The sequence below is a fragment of the Haliaeetus leucocephalus genome, unplaced genomic scaffold, assembly GCF_000737465.1.
Source record: "Haliaeetus leucocephalus isolate CR32 unplaced genomic scaffold, Haliaeetus_leucocephalus-4.0 Scaffold0, whole genome shotgun sequence".
Classification (NCBI taxonomy): domain Eukaryota; kingdom Metazoa; phylum Chordata; class Aves; order Accipitriformes; family Accipitridae; genus Haliaeetus; species Haliaeetus leucocephalus.
In genome coordinates, this window is record NW_010972436.1 from 7,390,360 (window position 1) to 7,410,701 (window position 20,342).

Consider the following 20,342-nt stretch of genomic DNA (forward strand, 5'->3'; position numbering starts at 1 on the left):
TCTAAATGCTATTCTAAGCACTCAGGACGCAGCAAATTATTTTGTTTTAGCTGAGATTACACTATCAGGTGATGATGACTGCAATAGACTCTGCTGTGATAAAAGCAAAATCACTACCCTTTCTTTTACAAGAACAAACAGGTAAAGAGCAAGTTTCACATGAAGATTGATCAAGAGCACATGATTAATCCCAGAAATGTACCCAAAGAGCAGCTTTCCGGATTGACTTGCTGTAAATGCCAGCAAGCAAACCCACCCACTGGTACCAATTGCACGTCTCAGCTTCACCTCATCTTAATGAAATCACTAATTATCTTACAGTGATCCTGACGAGCATCACAGGATTTCCATTCTTCATGGGAGCTTAATTCACTGTTTTCTTTCAAACATTTATGTCTGTCTGCACTTGTCTAAGTACATTGTAACCACTAAATCATACAATCCATCATTTCTTTGTCAGTACCCTAGACAGAGAAGACCCTCTGAGAATATGCTTACAACATAAAGGTCACTTTGAAAGTTGACTAAAGGCATGAATAAAAAGTAAAACATTTAGTTAAGCCCTTTGAGGAGATGAGGTTGCCATTACCCTTTACTGTTTGAGCAAGTTCTTCAACTGCTTTTCAACACTATCGTGACACCCCATGGAGAATTTAATGGCACCTTCTGAGTATATATAGAATCAAAGCCAAAATTCAGCTTACTAACTTAACTTTCAGAAAGTTAGTACGGCAGTCGGAGATTAAGAACCATTATATACTTGGCAAACTGACCTATTTCCAAATGATGCTGTCACAGGATGATATGCGCAGTGGGCGTATTTTAGCCAACAAAAGCCAGCAAGTGCCAAGAGCTGCTGAATTTCCTGTTAAGAATTAAGAGCCCCTACACACACATTTTCTGCCACAATATACGGCCCATCTTTTTGTCAGCACAAGTCTTCCTTGAAAAATGAGGGTTGAAAAAAATCACCTGGCATCATTTCTCATGAAAGGTAAGGAAATTAAAGGAAATGAAAGAAGCTACAAAGTAAGAAGAGCTGATCTGAGGGTCCTATAGGCTAACACGCTTCTGAAGTAAAGTGCAACTCCAGTTTTATACTTGGTGCGTGAGTACCATGTAAAACAGGAGTGTGAAAATGTAAAAGTATGCGAGACAAATGACATTTTATCTTTAGACATAATCATCCCTCATGGGTGTCATCCCTACTTACCGATTAATCACCAGAGCATGAATATCTTAAGACAAGGCTAAAAATGGGGTGTAATTTTTCACTAAATATGCTTGAAACAGCCAGTACATTTCACAAAGTAAAGAAGAGGTTTGTGATCTATTTGCTAGTTGCTTCACAAGTGCAGCCTCACAGAAATCTCCGATATTGACTGCAGTGTACAGTTATGGCTTGTGCCAGCCATCAGTAGAAACCTTGAGGTTTAGTAACGTGACTGCAAGTAAGTGCGTTGCCAAGACTTACTGAGTTACCACTTTGTGGCTGAGATAACAGCAACTGAGTAAATATGATGTTCTAGTCATTGCAAACACAAAATAAACTGTATTAGCATAAACCCACTTAGTGAAACATAACTTGCTAAGCCCTGAAACATGGCACTTGCGATTTTATGAGCATACCATGTCTTAGCTAGTTTAGATAATATTAGACTTGTAAACAAATTAAAATCAATATTTCCAATCGGCCAGCAAAAGCAATGGGCATAGGGAGACAATTACCATCTCTGGAGCTCAAAATCCATCCACCATATAGATGCATAGTTCCTGGTTTATGAAAGTACCTGAAAGTAAACTTACTGATCTGTTTGTCAGCTGCTAACATATGTGAGCTGTTCTCTCTTCTCAGTGTTGTAAGTGAAGTTATATAAACAGCATTCTATCCAGTCACCCATTTAACTGTACTGCTTTGTCTCAGGGTAAAAGTTAAGCTGGCTGGGTCTATCACGTTGCTAGTTAATTTTTAAATTTTTCTGTTGGCTGAATGATCAAAAAAAAAAAACCCCAAGAGCTCAATTTTGCTTACTTAGATATCTACAGAGAAAATTACTACATTCACATCTCAACCTTGTTATTTGCTTAATGAGAAAAAAGACACAGTACCTGGATATAGGCTATGAAAGAAAAAGGAAGTTGAAGGTGGTATATAGTTGTTAGTGGGAAAAAGATAAAAATTTCATCACAAAATGGAGTTTTCATTTCTTCTGTGTTCACAGCTTATTTGCTTTTGTGCACAATAATGCTACTAGACCTGTTACTTAGATTACACCATTGCTCATGAGTTTTAACACCTAAAATCAAATGCCAACAGAAAAATGTCGGTAGCAGGTGGCATCCAAAGAATTCTCAGATCACATATTTAAAGGAAACTTGAAATAAAAAGGACAATCTTTTTCAACAGGAAAATCCAAAACTCTCTCTTTATATCATGTGAAACAAGTACAATCAAGAATCAAAAGAAGTTGCTACTGGGATTCTAACATAATTATACAGATATTTTTAATTTATGTTTTAAATATAAAATGGTTAAATGCTGAATATAAAAAATGGCATCTAATTATTAACATCTGCATACATGTGGTTTTCATCACTAATCTTTGAAAACAATGACATTTTAACTGAATATGCTTCTAAGATCAAAATAGAAGCCATGAATGAGCCATGGAAAGATTTATGATCTTATTTTTTCCCCCTATTAATGTGTAGAGTCTGATTTTGCTTACACTGTTAACTATACAGGCTTCAAATATTTACTGCAGACAAAATAAAAATCAGCCCATTAGCCAGTAAGACACTGTTACACCTCAGCAAGGAACAATCGTTAACAATAGTTAAAACAAAGAGCAACAGTTGAGGCAAATGATGAATTGGAGAACCTTTTATGTCAATTTTGATTGCACAAGGAAAGTTGCCAGAGCAGTTTAATACGTCCACAGTTGTAATTTTTTTAATTATAGATACATAACAACAGCCCCTGCAACCCCCCAAACTGAATATGGGTCAAATATTCTCAAAACTGCACTTCAGTCCTTGAAACTTTGCTGTCCTCATGATGCCCAGCACTGTCCCTGTGAGAACTGCATGAGGGTCCCTAATCTACATTGCTCAGCAAACAGAAATATAAAATTGGCGATTAAAAAAAAATTACAGAACATTATCAAGAAATCTAGATGCAGCTACACAATGGACTGTGGGGAAGGGATGGTCTAAGGAGAGGAGATAGCTGTTTCCCTACACCATGTCTGTAGTACAGAGTACTACTGGAAGAAGGGTGTTGCAGCCTACTTAGATCTATGAATAAATTTATCTTGAGAACACATATTACAGCATAAATATCAGGACACTTCTGAGACACACAATTTTTGTAACCACTCTCCCATCTGTGATCCTTTTCGCTTAAGTTCTGTAAATGAAGAACAACCTACAAAAGCCATTGCTGGATCATTTAGTTTCATCTAGAAATTTACATCTCAGTTAATTGGAATCCCAAAATCTTCACTTGTGAATACTTGCATTCAGTAATTGAGTTCAGGTAGCTACCATATAAAAAAATTGTCAGAAATGCTTCTAAATTATTAAAATATATTTTTTACATAAAGGGGAATGCAAAAACTAACTTTCCAAACTAGAGGTTGTGCTGTCTGTTGTACTACCTACTGCTTCTAGAAAGACAGCATCAAGGTTGTTGTCAGACACTTGGAAATAACTTCGCATCTAAAGTTTTGCTGTGGACTTGTAACATGGAAATTTTTACTGAAAAGAAATATTTCAATTCACTGAATGATTACAGACATTATTTCCTAAACAAATGCTTAGTATTTGTACACAGAATTTTGAATTAAAATGGAGAATTCCCAGTATGAGGTTTATGTTTTTCCAGTTACACTGTTGAAGAAAGTACTAGTATCTGAATTTGAATTACCAGGGTTGTAGACTTTTGTAAACCAGTCCAGATCAAAACAGGTTTGAATTCTGGACATTTCTTTCAAAATGTAACAACCTGCATCCAAAAACATCACCAAGTATCTATTTCAATCTATAAAACCTTACTGTACATACTTAAAATTAGTACTTCTCAAAGGCTTGTAATGCTTGCTCTTTTAGAACTCATGTTACTTAACAGCTCTTAGAAATGAATAACAAATGCAGGACAATATCAAACAGTCTTTGTGCTTTCCTAAAATGTCTAAATCCCATTTAGCTACCTTCTTGTCAGCAAAATTCCTTAATATAAATGTACAGGTTTGCATATTTCCCCTGAATACCAAGCTACTGCATGGATTATGAAAGAAGGGTGTAGCTGATAACACTTTGCGAAACACGCTACAGGAAGAAAAAAAAAAAAAAAAAAGCCCAACATAGCTACAGTATACTTACTATTTATATGTTTCTGAACGAATGTATTCAAAAACATGAGATACTCCCAGCTGGAACTGGTCAGCAATAGGGGTAACCCAAGGATTGTTCTCTGCTTTGAAGACTTGCTTTTGACCAGTCAAATCCAAATTACCTGAAAGGGATTAAACAAAACAGCATATGAATAAAATTCAAAATATGAAAAGTTTGAAAGAAATATCTTGCTGTATGAAACTCTTCATTTGTTTCAGAGAGTATAACCATAATAAAAGCAAATATTTCAGTCTTAGGGGAGAGGAACAGGAGGACACAGTAGTTCCCACCATGACGGATACAGTTCCACCCTGTTCATTTCAGTGCTACTACATATGGCACAGCAGGATTGAACTCGGCCCACCGCATATAATATTTATTCATCAAATTAGTTTTAAGCAGGGCTTAATAGTGCATAGTTCTTGGGCGCTCTCCAGTATGGCTTGCAGGAATGAAAGGAGAATGATGCTGTGGTAGGAGTTTGCTCTGATGAAGCGTAGCAACCCTAAAGCATTTCTTGATCACTGCTCCAAGCATAATGTCAACAAGCAATGCCCAACAGGCTTTTTGCCTTCCCAGTGCCCAATGTCTTGTTTGTACCAAGATCCTACCACTGATCTGTGGTTATAGTTCCCTATACTAAGAAAAACAAACAAAACCCATCACTCTTGCAACATGCCAGTTTTACCTATTCTGTTGACAGGAAGACTTAAAAGACCTGTTAGGGGTTTGCTTGGGTTTTTTTGTTTTGTTTTGTTGTTCATTTTATAAATGTTTACCACCCAAAACCAAAACAGTACATGCTCTACTGAAATTCCTCATGACTACAGGCTGAATACATACATACTACATACAACAGGCTGAATTCCAGGACTGTCTAGCCACTGAAATATTTTCTTGTGTTCTTTAAATTAAAGTAAGAAATCTGTGTTACATTTATTTTTGTTAATTTTACGATGAAGAGAGGCCTACACTTCCCCCAGAAAGCTAAAGTAACAAATAAAAAAAAATAAAATAATCTTTAACTATAGCAAACAAAACAAAGAAAAATTACAAGGTTTTGAAGACTGACTGAGCCAAGCTGTCAGAGAAATCTGAAATCAACCTGATGTGCTAGCTTTTCAAAACTAAAAGCACTCGTGTAAGCTGCATGAGCACACATGCACACTACAGGAGCTGCTGCGAGCTGTGTGCTTGCTGGCCATTTCAGTTGCGTGTTCTACATTACAGCTAATCCCTGATGCGTTTCTCTCCGTAAAAAAGGGTTAACACAATTAAAGACAGACCATTATACCGTGTGAAAAGATGTCATGCATCTCATATTGGCCTACCAACAAGTTACCATTACCTTAGCAAGCTCATCTGTCAGCTGTCTGAGGCCTGTTCTTTTGAAATAACAACAGGCAGGGAGCGTTTCACCCCTGTCAGTCAGGCGGCAATAGCCCTTGCTGCCTCACGCTTCAGTGCGCCTCGTTAGGAGCCTCGCACCCATCTCCTTTATTAAGGGACTCTGCAGCCCTGTTCTAACAAGAATCAGGAAGCAGGATTAAGTACTGTGACAAAGAGGACCTAATAAGCTAGAAACTGGTGTGTCTAAATCTATGCTGGCTCAAGGCACAGGCTCACGCTGCTCGCTATTCAGTTTTCAGGCACAGGCCACCAGGGAAGCAAGCCAGCACTGTGATTAGCCGTAACCCTCTGACCAGTGCTGCTATGAAGATCATGTGTCACTCAGGGGCTTGCTTTGCAATTGCAAATTGGATTTTCCATTTTATTACCTGCAAAAAAACCACATACATTGCTCTCCAAAACTACCAACGCTGTAAGCAGTCCCTTGTAATTACAGCTCTGCAAGTACTGCATCAAGGTAAAATGATCAATCTGTGTACAACTAATAAAAATAGTTAAATTTGGGGAGGCAAGCTTGGCCCAATCATGGGTCAAATTCAATGTTGCTTAGAGGAATAAGTCACACATTCTCAAAATCTCAGTAGCCAGGGTCTCAGCTGAATCCTCTCATGCCGAGCTGTGTCAGAAATTTATCGCCCAGGGAAAACTGCCGTATGTTTCCATCCCCGCAGCGCACTGCCCACTTCCATTCCAAATACCACATGGCCCATTTCAAGGTAATTGTAATAAATACTATTCTATAAAGCCAAAGAAGCCTTACAGCAAAAAGAGGACTGCTCAATCAAAATGAACTGTAGGTCCCCATGCCAAAGTAATCACGTAATTTTCCTCTGTCTTCTGTTTCTCCCCAAAACACTCTGGGGGCAGGTACAGATATTACTTTTTACCTTCAGAGGTAAGAGGCAGGCAGAGGCCCTAAAGGCAAAATTATCCTAATTACAGAGGAAATTGGGGCACCTGGAAGTCCACCACCCGCCCTGAAATCCACCCCCTCCCTGCCCAGGACGTCCCTCTGGGAGCCCTGCCGGCAGCAGCTGGCCTGGCAGCCCATACCACCGGCCACCTACAGCTGGAGCAAGAGGTCAGCTGCCACCCCACAGCCCAGGGTTTTTAATTGAAGAATTTAGTCAAGTGTTGTAGTGCAAAAAGGAACAACCCATCTGCCCTCATAGCAAGCACCAGGCAGACAGTGGGTCCTCCTCTGCAGAAGAGTAAAGGAGGACTGCCTCACAGAAAGCAGGAAGGACAGGGCACCTGACGCTTTAAACTCCTCCCTGTTTGGTACCAAAATTTCCATCTGGAAATGAAGGACAGAAATGGGCAGAAAGCTAGGCAGGGTAAGAAGTCTCAGAGAGCCTACCCCACCTCATCAGCACTAGGGAAGAAACAGAGTCTGACACTTCTGCCATAAGGCAAGCCACTTGAGAACAAAGAAATCACATAATTAAAACTGAGACAGGAGGGAAATGTGTCACTCCTGCATCACCATACATTGCTTGGGGCCGTATCCTGTGTCCTTTCTGTGCTTACAGCTAAACCATCCGTGAATCAAGGGCTTACCTAATTCTGCTCCGGCTGCAGGACATCCAGGAGTCCCAAGCACGAGGTCAGTCTCAGTGAGACCTCAGGAACAGTATGTGGTGGGGTAACCAAACACATGGGAGCCCTGCATGAACCCTTCTGCCCCAGTGCACCGAGATGAACCCAGCAGCATGGAAGAGATGATCAAACCTGCCTGAAGCAATGGCTCTGGTACCAGGCTCACCGCAGGAGTGCTGTGCAGCTGGACACCTTACAGATGTGTCCCTGTCCCCTCCCACCCCCAACAGTCTCCTTGCCTAGACCTTTTTTTACAGCAGCGCTGTGCTAAGAAATGCTGTTATTCCATCCCTGCAGCACTAGAGCCATGGACCAGGGAAAAAGCCATGGCAGATGCGCCTTCATGCATATTGTCTAACAGTAGCGTCAGCAGAACACTATCCCCAGGCCTTTAGGAAATTTATATACTGTTCTGCTACACAGATCACATCAAATCCCTCGGATATTTTTAGTAAGCAAAATACAAAATTGCCTCTAGTAAAAATCCAGTACTGAAGATTCAATCACAAAATGCATTAGGGTTGGAGATTGCATTGGTTATTGCTGGTTAGTTCTTTCCATGCACATCAGCCTATTAAAAAATATTTGTTTATCATCTCTAAAATTTGGCATAACTAGTAGACTAAAATTGTGTTTCTTCATAACGGACTTAAAGTTCTTGCTATTTTGCCATACTGAAAGCGTCAACTCCACTGAAATGCATTAGTCACATGCTTCTGGTAAGAGAGGAGAAGGCTATCTTTAAGACTAGTCAGCACAGCCCCTTTCCTAGATCACAGAAATGCTTTTCAAATTATTTTTGAGTGCTTCTAAAATTATTCTTATAAATAAATAATGAAAATTATATATCCCAGAACCCAGGTCTAACATGCTTAAAGAACCTTCTAATTTCTAAGCCTGAAGGATACTTTTTTTTAAGCTTTCTATCTTGAACAGACATAGATCTCCATGTAGGAAGAATGCAAAGTGGACATATGCTGCTACAATGAGCAGACACTGAAAAGAGAACAGAGTCTGGAAAAGAGAAGAACAAGAGATAAAGGTCTAACAGCTGACTGCTGTGGACGACCTGCACAGAATGACCAAAAGCCTTCTAAAAGGAGCCAGCTGTGTGATTTAGAAATAGCTGATCTTGGCTTTTTTTTTTCCTGCCTCAGCACTCATTGCATCTAAAGATGATCCTGAACCATTAAGTTTGATTGGATCAGTGTGACTGAAGTTCCGTGTTTAACCCACCTTAAAAACAAAATGTTCCTATGCCTAACTAGTAAGCTATGCAGACCTGAAAACTGTCTGCTACCCAAATCTCTTGTTAGCTGCCACCTGGAAGCTACAGTAAATAGATCTACACCAAAACAAACCCTTGAAAATCCAAGGGCAAAATCAAAGTATGCATACTTTTAATTTTAATGTATTCTAACTTATGCCATCCATTTATCACTGCTTAAATTCAGAGCTCCCACAGCCATGGATGGACAGAAGGGACATCTTGTATGACAGTGGGCACACCTCATCCTGAGTGATGTTAAAGGGAAAAGGCAGCTACAGTGTCCCTGCACCTCCCTCAATAAATCTATCCTACATTTGCTCTAAAACATGATAGTTAATGTTTTTTGTTATTTTCCTTCAGTGCTGTTGAAGTTAAGTGGTTTGTGTGAACATTTGTATTTTGCTCAACTGCCTGCAAAGGTCAGAAAAGAGCTCATAAAAGCAAATAAAATGCTGCCTCCCACAGTCATGTTTGCAGAAATAAGTGTCAGAGCCAGTGATAATGCTACCTATCGCTTTGACTAAGGGTGTCTCCAGACTTCCCAGGCTCCTCCTGTCCATTAGATCTAGCCCGCAAGCACGTCTTATAGGCAACTATAAGCCCCTCACCCTTTTGTGATGTAGGATACATGCAGCGTATAATATTTACCTAATGTACTTATACTTACGGTATAGTAAGGCATGACTAGTGTACATAGGCATTACTTCACTACAAACAAAAGAAAACAGAACGAACACAAATCTGACTTGTCCTTTCCACTCAAATGCCCCTTGGCAACACTTTAAATACTTTCAAAAATTAAAAGGTGAAATAAAGTAATTAAACAACTCTGACATTTGAGAACTGAACATTGGCATTCAGGATAAGAAACATGATCCTAGCTGTAAAATGCCAGATCAACGCTTCTTTGCAATGGTTTAAATTCATCCCTAGTGGAGCTTCATTAAAATCAATGGAAATAATTTTTAGCCTGTATACTGTTGTTACACATCTGCGTCCCATTGATACTCTGACTCACCTTCCAGCCTACACTCTACTGTGCTGACCTCAAGGAGAGTCCTCAGGCTGTAACACACCCCTTTCAGTGATCACTCTTAAGACTGCAATTTAAATGTTCTTTCCCTTTACAACAAAAAGGTCTTACTCTCTCACTGTTGTACATAAGGACAGGAGGAATAAAATTAGTTGTATTGCTTTATTTAGATATAAATACCCTTGAATCCTGTTTTATTAAATGCTAAGTAAGGGATCAATCCACTATACCAAATTTAAACTTAGGTTGTATGTAAAAATATGTCTGTCCTGGCTTGTTATAGATTTGCTTTACACTACAGGGCTTACAATTTTTATTACTTTTGTGGCACGTGCTTTGTCTCCACAGAGAGAGAGATTGGTTTAAGCGTAGGGGTGGAAGAAATATCATGACTATTATGTCATAAAAATGATACCAAAGCAATATAATTGTGAATTACGTCTTAAAATCTATGTTAAAAAAAAAAAAGAAAATACATACTGATTTCTATGCCGCAAAGTGTTATCAAAAGCAAATGATTTTTACACCAATCTTAAGCACATGTAAGCTGTGTATTGGTGACTCCTATCATTCCTATAAACAAGTAAGATCATCTTTGCTTTGAAGACCTCTATCACTTTTGAGGGTGTCTTTTGAGTCACAGAGAGAGTAGATTTAAACAGTAGTTATAAAGGAGCAGTAACACAACAGAGAGCAAAGACTTCTTGTACAAAAGTGAAGTGTGACTCAATCTTTTTGGAACCAGTAGAAATATTCACAGAAATATTCAGTATGATAAACAAATCTACAGCTCCATAGCATATGTCAAAAATACACATTTGCTTATTGATGAGTTTCTTTGCACTAGAAGAAAACCAGTAAATCTAAACCTAGACAGAAGCATCTCCAAAAGATCAATCCCAGCAACACTTTTGCCCTCTCGCCCCTACATTCTTGTACTGGAGAAGGTCTAACAGTTATCACTTGGAGTCACCAAGCACTTCAGCATTTGTGGTGGTTTTACTTAACAGGGGAAAAGGTTCAAGTCTCAAATATCAAGAAGTCAGATTCAGTACATACAAATAAACCAAACAGATACTCCAGAGCGTCCATCAGACAGAAGCAGGCTGGAAGTCTTCCTCTGACTGCATTCCTCACCACACAGATGGGAATGTCTGTAGCCTCACCTGTGAGCGTTAGACAGGAAGCCCCAGGGTAAGAGAAGGCTGAACGAGCAATCTGAAAGCCAACCACCGAAGCCTAAGCCCATCCTCAGTTTTAGAATTATTTTCAGGGACAAAATGAATTGTCCCTGAATTCAGGAATGCAGATATTGTAACATCACACATTATTCTAACAACTTCTCAGATGTAAGTGAGAATTTCCAATAATGAGTTCAGAGATTAGACCCCAACTTGAATGTTTGCTTGAATACATCTAACACTAGATCTCTGTCAGTTCAGTAACTGAAAAATTTAACAAAGACATTTCAAACAGAAAAACACCTGGTCTGAAAAACATCAGGAGATGGAGACTCTGCTAGTGGTGTCTTGTTCAAATGGTTCATCACTGTTGAAATGCATTCTTTATTTCAGTGCTGACCTGAGCTGCCTTAGTTCTCAAACACTGCTGCTGCTTCTGCCCACCTACATGGCAGAAAGATGACCTGTGCTTCCTTCTCATGGAGTTAGTGAGGATCGGCAGCTAAGTCTCCTCTCACTCTTCCCTTTGATAGGTTAAAGACTCTCATTATTCTGTGTGATCCCAGAATAGCTACTCCATTTGCTTCAACTCTTAGAAAAAGGACCACAGCTTAAATAAATAAAGTAAAAGCTGACTAACTAAATCTTGAATTCTTTACCCTGGATGTAAAGGTGAAGCGGTACAGGGCAAACGGGTATTGCCTTAGCTACCGCTATTAAAATTCTATGGGAAGATGATTTTACTCTCCAGCACTGTCCCACCTCAACCTTCCACAGAAGAGTTTAAAACAAAGCGAATTTAGACCTGAGATATTTATACAAAATTCCAGCATCATAGCAAAGGTCAGCCAGAATCATTATACCAAAGGGTAATGGGGAGTCTGGCACAAGGAGACTTCCACTCCAGAATGTGACAGGACTGAAGATGAAGCCTGGGAAAGACAACAGAATGGATGAAATGCTGAACTTCTCCCTTAAACCACATTTCAGGTATTAAGTACAGGCAGAATATAGACCTAAGCTGGCTGGGCAAACTCACATTTTCAGGTGACAAGAGGAGTGGTTAACTCTCTGGGAACAAGGGGAGAGACCTGGCAATTTCTACCATCACTCCATACAACAAACCTGACCTTAGCAGGACAACTAGTAGAAAGAGTAAATAATATTAACATTCACAGATGAAAGCCACAAACCAGGAACTTATTCAATGCAGCACACAAAGCAATCCTAGCCAAACAGCACTCTGCTAACGGCTTGTACTTCCACATGACGAATCACACTGTTTCAACAGCCAAAATCCACCACACACGGCCTTCAGGTACCAAGGCAACCAGCCCAGCTGATGCCGTTGTGTGGGTAGTATGGCAGAAGAAACAGCATCTTGACAAAAATCCAAGAAATTACTTCAAAATGTTTCCTACACTCGTTCTAAAATAATTTCAAATTACTTACAACTCAATTAAATTCATTTCTCCCACATTCCTAATGTAAGAGAGAGACCATTTACTAGAAGACCTACAAGTATTGCTAAGTTTCATGGATTCCTTTCTTTGAAAGGTGACACAGTGTGCCAGAAATACTATTTCCTTCACTGCTCTGCGTAACAAATGTCCGGTGCTGACTGGGATCTCAAGGGGCAAACCAACAGTCACTGCTAAATGTTCCCAGTGAAAAAACCCAAGAAACACACTACGTGGCAGATGGTTTTTGGAACAAAGGGAATTAACGTGATGTCAAAGTAGTTTAACATCAAAGACGTTTTAATGGCACAGGAAATATTACAGGTTTAGAGGATCAGCATCCCAATTTATTTTGAAATATATTGCACATTTTTTCCAATCTCAGAAACTCCCCTGGGATTCTCAGTTACACAGAAATTCAACAGAGCATTCTCTCTTTGAAGGGTCCCTATCAGACCAAAATCTAGTTAATTTAAAAATATGAGTTCAAAAAGGATTCATTGTATTGCTTTTGCCCCGCACCTTTGAAACTTTCATTCAAACACAGGTTGCCAAGTACTCAGAAAAGCGAAACCACTTTTAAGTACTATGGAACACGTGAAATGAACCAAATTTAACAACAAATATAACATTTGCTCAGATTGGCTCTAATTACAGTACTCTTACCTACCACAGCTCTGATGGAACAGATGAAGTATTTGCTGACAGAAACATCATTATTATGCTGATGGTACTTAGAGTACAGTCAACATTAGGAAAGCCTACACACACACTGTAGTCATCTGAGAAGTGACAGTAGGACTTGCATATTTTAAAAACTAATGTAAGATCAAATCTGAATCTTGGCAAGTTTGGCAAGAATTACAGCAGTGTAAGGAAATGAATGCCTGTGGTGTAAATCTAAATAATGGGCTATAGAAAACATCTTTCTGTGTATAATGAAACTGCAAAGTTGTCATCTCTTCCCATACACCTTAATTCCCATCAAGGACTCTGTGGAATAGCCTGGTTTCTAACTATGTAAAAAGTGGTGGGGTTTGGTGGCAGTGTTTTTTTCATATTGTAACACAAAATAAGCCTAAAACAAGAAACACAGTTAGAATATTCACAAATTTTCAGAGATGCTTTTCTTACATAAAAAAATCTGTCTCTGACCTATCTTGCTATGTACATTTTTCTATTATTCCTTAACTAATAACTGCTACATCAGTAGTCCTAGAAAACAAGTTATTTTGTTTATCCATTGGTAAGTTTAGTAAAGGTCCTTACTTTCTTACACCACCTTTGCCTTAGTTCCAAAAGTAGAAACAGGTGGGGTTTTTTTTAAATTGCAAGGTATCAATTAGTTGTTCCAGTGCTCAGAGCTGGTGCCCAAAGAGCCCCAGGATGTTCAGGCTTCCAACAGGCACCACAGACCTGTATTTGCAGGTTTGAGCAGCATTGTGTTATGACACAGGTAGGGTGCAGTGACAGTTTATACTGAAATAAGAAAAGTTTGGCGTTTACATCAAGTATATTTAGAAAAGAAATATCTTTTGTGAAATAAGTGATTCCTATGTTTGCACATGTCTGTTATAATTACCTAAGTAAACTGCTATTTCGATTAATATTAACTTGAACAAACAACTGCAGCAACTACTTTGCGTAATATAATATTCACTCACAAACTCTAGAGTCATTTCAAAAGGCTAAATTTTAAAATGCCTTCCTATGATGGAAATATTGAGACTTTTGGCAGGATTCCTTGAACTTTCCATTTAAAGCCAATCCTTTATCCACAGAAGATAATTTAGCTGTTCAAAATGAAAAAATTATGAAAGAATTACTTAGCCATTCTGACATACAGATTTAATTTACAAAATGTTTGACTGTCCTTAAAAACGAACACAGCTACTTACCCCATCAAGTTTTTTTTTTTTCTTTTTTAAAGAGCTTGAATTTTCCACTTTTCAAGTATGTACCTACCTTCACAGTTTTGATAGTGTCTCCCTTTACCTGAGGAAATTATTTGATAAACTAGACAGTATTGAATAGTATACTTAAAAGCCATTGATACCAACATTCAGTTTTAGAAAAAGAGGATGGTAATTAAAAATGCCTCCTTAGAAATCACTGTTCTTCCCATATGCATAAACATGAGCAAACTCCATGTATGTGTGCACAAACCTGTGTTGGAGGCAGGGTAATGAACACAGTCAACATTAGAATCTGGGTTTTAAAAATCATGCCATTTGTTTTCACATCAAAAATGCAAACCTACAGATAAGCTAGTTATATTCTCTGGGTGGCTATTTACATTTAGCTACAACTTTGTGAATTTAGCTACTTTGTGAACATTCTGAACCATATACTACTTTTACACTGCTGACTCCGTTAAGAAAATCTTTTGTGTGACACATATGGGTCCACCCAGATGACCATACAATGAACTTAAAACACCATCATTGATCTTACTAATTGCATCTGCCACTTCACATGGTTCTTGCTTCTACTCCGCTTTCTTTCCAAACACCGTTCCAATTGTTAAATGGTCAGAATACACAAAGTGACAGATTTAGTGCTTCCCTGGCAATTTATATAACTGACTGCAACTCTGTTTTTGCAGTGAATCATGATTTATTTGTCTCGCAATGCAGCACATAACCTTTTAAATGCTAGGGAAAAAAATGCCAGTGCTTCTTTAAAGTTTATATATGACTGCCCACCACCATTCCTCATGAACGCGTTTTTGAGAGACAAACGATAAAAACAAGCTGCAAATTCCACCCACCTACTCCCGGCCATTTCCTGCGTTCATCACTCACAAGTACTGTATTTACAGACAGGCACCCTCACGGAGAGCACCAGTGCACTCTTCTAGACCCCTCTTTTCCTCCTGGGCAAGAATATTTTTCTTAAATTAGCGATAGGTATTCTCTGCTAAACACAGAGGAGGATAATACTGATCTCCCCCAGCCCTCTTACTGGCGTGTGCCATGCTCAATCACATCAGGTGAAATTCAGAGCAGGCTGCGGGGTTTTATTTATTGGTATCTCTCTCCATTCCAAAATTGTGATCCCAATGCCTGTCTGTGGCCTTTTCTCATACCCTACTCTCCATGCCTTCTGCACTTATTTCTATTACCTTTAAAAACCAGTTTAATGTACTCCTCCACTTCTCCTCATTCAAATACACTGTTTTATTCCGGTGTTTATGTTGTGTCCATCTCCCTGGTAAATGAACATCTAATGACTCATTGGTGTCCACCAGTGCCTGAACTAAGCCAGTCAAAAGCCTTCAGCACCTTTAATTATGAAAGTGATAATGAGAGAAGAAAGATTGTTTACTTTAAGTGGAACAGCAGTACCTCCAATTAATGCAAATAGGACCTGCTCATTGAAAAGCTATTTATCCAACATGCACAGCACAAAGTATTTGCATAGTTCTCCTTACATTATAATTCAATTTTAAAAATTTAGGAGGGACAACTCAGAAAGCAGATAAAATTGTTTTCCCCTCAGATGGCGACTATGGAATTAGCAGTTCATTCATTAGGGTATAACACTCACATACCACCTTTCACTGGCAGACTTTAAAACTGTCTGCAAAGGTGTGCTTCTCTAAATTGCCCTAGTTTGCAGAAGAGAAAACAGGGCTGCAGAGATGAAGTGACTTTTTCTAATCATTCAGCAGATTCATGCTTGCCTGTGGCCTGCTGCTACATGATTTCAAACAAGCCCTCCAAATCTCAGCCTGGTGCTCCATTTACTAAAATCCATTCCCTAAATGTTTGCCTATATATTTAAAAAACAAGCAAGAACATTGCTTTGCACAGTAAATATGCTTGCAAGTTGCACAAGTTACAAATCTAGACTTCAGTGTAATGTTCTCTGGAAATATACCCCAAAATCTAGACTATTTTAAATATGTGACATAGTTCTAGTGCTACACATGGCATAGACTGCAATAAATATTATGCCAACTGATCATGAATAAGCATCTTGGGCAAGACCATAAAATGAAACATTTGTAATTTAATACATGAAAAGAAAATATAATTTGTAGAATAGCATATGAGTAATAAAGAACAGAGGTAACAAGGACTTAAGCTGTGTCAGTGCACCTCATCCTGACCAGGTGGGGCAAAATTACAAGTCCTTTTTCTATATTGTTCTATACTGCAAACAAATGTTAACTAAAAGGAAAAGTGCTTCCCTTGGCCATCCTGAGTTTTGCAGGTCAGTGCAAAATAAACATCAAGAATTTTGTTTCAAACATTTCCATTTGGCTTGGACAATGATGATAAAACCATTTGAAGTGAATTTGCTGTTACGCTTGTAAGGCAGCAGCATGTTTAGGACATTTAATTAGCCACAGAAGTTGGTTAGACTCAGTGCAGCATTTAACTTCCACTTTCTAGAAAAAACGAAGGCTATAATTTAGGAAGCTACATAAAAGTATATTTGCAGATACTACATGCTTCTGAACTGTTACTGCTGTTGAAAAAGACTTTAGAAATAAATATGACTTTGACAAAAAGCTAAAGAAGGACCTGTGTCAAAGAATAAACATCTGAAATTAACGAAACAAGAACAACTTTCATGTACCAGTGGTGAGAAAAAAAAAAAGGCAAAAAACCTCAGCATCATGTAGTCCACTAAATTGATAAAAGACAAAAAACCCACGCTGGACAAACAAATAAGAGTCAAAATAAGCATCTTCCCCCACTTCACAGAAAAAAAGCAGACACTTTGCTGTATGAAACAAAAAGCATAGATTGCAGACTGTCATGTTTATGCACACAGCTGCCACATTCTCTAATGGGTTCAAGCAAGTTATTATGACAACAATTTTGCTTTGTCATGCTAACTTCAGTCACTATCTTTCTGAGTTTTGGGAACTATTATTTGGAAGGTACTATTAAAAACAAAGAAGCTTCCTGTACTGGGTTTGTGTGGCGGGGTTTTGGTAGCGGGGGAGGGGCCGCAGGGCCGGCTCCTGTGAGAAGCTGCTGGAAGCTTCCCTGGCTCCAAGTCGGACCCGCCGCTGGCCCAGGCTGAGCCCATCAGTGACGGTGGTAGCGCCTCTGGGAGAACAGGTTTAGGAAGGGGAGCTGGTAGTGAGCAGGGGGATTGGAATGGGAGAGGAACCCCTCTGCAGACACCGAGGTCAGTGAGGGAGGAGGGGGAGGAGGAGCGGGGGAGGAGGGGATGCCCCTGCAGCCCGTGGTGAGACGGCAGGCTGTCCCCCTCCCGCTGGAGCAGGATCCTGGCAGGACCTGTGGCCCCGTGGAGAGAGGAGCCCACGCTGGAGCAGGTTTTCTGGCAGGACTTGTGACCCCATGGGGGACCCACGCTGGAGCCGTGTGCTCCTGAAGGACTGCACACCGTGGAAAGGACCCATGCTGGAGCAGTTCATGTAGAACTGCAGCCCGTGGAAAGGACCCACACTGGAGAAGTTCATGGAGGACTGTCTCCCGTGGGAGGGACCCCACGCTGGAGCAGGGGAAGAGAGTGAGGAGTCCTCCCCCTGAGGAGGATGAAGCAGCAGAAATAACGTGTGATGAACTGACCGCAACCCCCATTCACCATCCCCCTGCGCTGCTGGGGGGCGTAGGTAGAGAGTCCGGGAGTGAAGCTGTGCCGAGGAAGAAGGGAGGGGTGGAGGGAAGGTGTTTTGAGATTTGGTTTTATTTCTCATTATCCTACTGTGATTTGATTGGTAACAAATTAAACTGATTTTGGTTTCTTCCCCAAGTCAAGTCTGTTTTGCCCCTAATGATAATGACGAGTGATCCCTCCCTGTCCTTGTGTCGACACACGAGCCTTTTGTTATATTTTCTCCTTCCTATCCCACTGGTGGGGAGGAGTGACTGAGCAGCCACGTGGTGCTCTGTTGCTGGCTGAGCTTAAACCATGACACTTCCCTATATAACAGTCCACAATAACATGAAACAAGGAATAAACCCTGTGTAACAAGTGTTTCAACAACAGGTAATTAATGCAGATACATTATTCCCAACAAAAATATTTTATGACAATCTTTAAAAAGATCTGAAACCAAATTCTGGCTTGGGACAAACAGGCACAACTTCTACTGAAGTTAATGCCCCTCACATAAAACGGAATACTGCAATACAAATTCAGCAAAATCGATACTTAGGTTTCAAAGAAAAACTCTACCTTATAGGTTGAAAGAAGCCACTTGTAATCATATTTAAATGGCCAGTATCACAAATTCAAAGTACATCAACCAGTTGTACCTCTTTAAGTGAAAAAGCTGTCAACTCACCAAGAAAGGTAGGCTACTGAAACAGAAAAATGAAAAATTCCTCTGATTTAGCTATATTTTACGCTAGTTGATCAAACTTCCATTTTTATGGGCATAGTCACAAAAAAGCCACTAATGCCGCTGTCATTTTTGCTTAATACAATTTTGGCTGATCCAAATAGTATTCTCAAAACCCAGCCAGAGACAACAATAGCTTTGCAGACCCGGTATTTATGATATGTTATACAAAGCAAGATGCCATATACAAATTGGCCATCAGGTGTACTAATACACAAGGAAACATAACATGTAAAAAACTAATAAAAACAAACACACATCGTCTTCTGGCCCCTCCTGCATATCCAGTAGGAGTGAAAAAGTGAGCGTTTCTCAGAGGGAAGTAAATATTAGCAGCAATGACAACTTAAGCATAATCATTTCCTAGAGTTTAACAACTAGTTTCGTTTCAGAGGAAACAGAGTACACCATTATTGCTATTATTCAAATAAATAAATGATCATCCATAATCTTACCTAGTTCTGGGGGCAGCACAGTAAGACGATTTCCCTGGATATGAAGTTCCTTAAGCTGAGTGAGCTCACCAATTTCTTTAGGCAGTGATACCAGGTCATTGTCTCTAAGACTCAGCTGAGAGTGAATATAAAGTAGTCAGAACAATTTTCAGTTACCATAAAGCAGCCTAAAAAGAACTCTACTCCCTCTGTCCCCACCTTTCTCCTAAACACTCAATTCTTCCAATTTATTTACAAGTGTCTGCTGGTAAACAAGAAACAGTTCCAGGTGTAGTGGTCTATTCCTGCAAACATACCCTACTACTCCTCAAATTGACTAGTTTCTATTCCTACAAGCATTGCAAAAGTGAATTGATTTTCCAAGAATTTAGATAAATTACTTACTATCTGCAACTTTGTGAGCTTCCCAATATCTGGCGGCAGGATTTCAAAATCGTTGTCACTTAGATAGAGTGCACGCAGGGTGGCTGCAAATTAAATAGCAATATATAAACAGGGTGGCATATAACCCAACCATTTGAGGTCTAATCAATAAAAGGGAGTCAGGTTTGATTAATAATCCTGACTTGGTGAAAAGCCTTTGACATACCCAGGGCTCACAATAATAACAAGCAGGTCAAACTTAGATTTACTGGCTTATTGTATTGTTGGTGAGTTCAGGAAAACATCTATATTCAAAAGGACTGGCACAATTAACAATTTCTACAATAGTAGACTCTGGCAAGGACTGGCACAATTAACAATTTCTACAATAGCAGACTCTGGCAGGTTCTGGCATATAGTCTCAATGCTCAGCTGTCAGAATACAGTCATTACTCTTTATTACCCCCGATTCTTATTTATTACATCAATTTGCATTCTAAACAAACATTTAAAAAATCATCTGAGTTTTTCGGACAAATACACATATATGTTAAGCTCTATAGAAAGCACAGCCTAACACCAGTAGAGGGATCTTAAAAGAGAGCAACACAGAAGACTCAAATTGTATAATTTGTAATTTCCATGCTTAGTCTCTACAAAAATTCACAGAAAAAGAGATGACCCAGCACAACCATGTAGCTTATTATTACTGAATGAGCATACATGACAGTTTGAAAAAAAAATTAAAATGGAGACTCATAAAGAACTGTTGGGTGTCGCGGGAAGGAAGGTGGTCAAGTCAGCAAAACCTCTCCTCCCCGCCAGAGAGGAGATCCTATTTGTCTTAC

At 39.4% G+C, this 20,342-nt stretch overlaps 1 protein-coding gene across 2 annotated transcripts in view; it reads right to left on the reverse strand.

Annotated features, from left to right (window-relative positions):
- The window catches only part of RSU1 (Ras suppressor protein 1), a 116,434-nt gene that overhangs the window by 60,323 nt on the left and 35,769 nt on the right, over positions 1 to 20,342 (reverse strand). For both annotated transcript variants that reach the window (XM_010576448.1, XM_010576533.1), the window contains 3 exons: positions 19,516 to 19,598; positions 19,132 to 19,246; positions 4,384 to 4,516 (listed from right to left, as the gene is read on the reverse strand). In XM_010576448.1, coding sequence (XP_010574750.1) covers positions 4,384 to 4,516; positions 19,132 to 19,246; positions 19,516 to 19,598 — 331 coding nt within the window. The remainder of the gene's footprint in view (positions 1 to 4,383; positions 4,517 to 19,131; positions 19,247 to 19,515; positions 19,599 to 20,342) is intronic.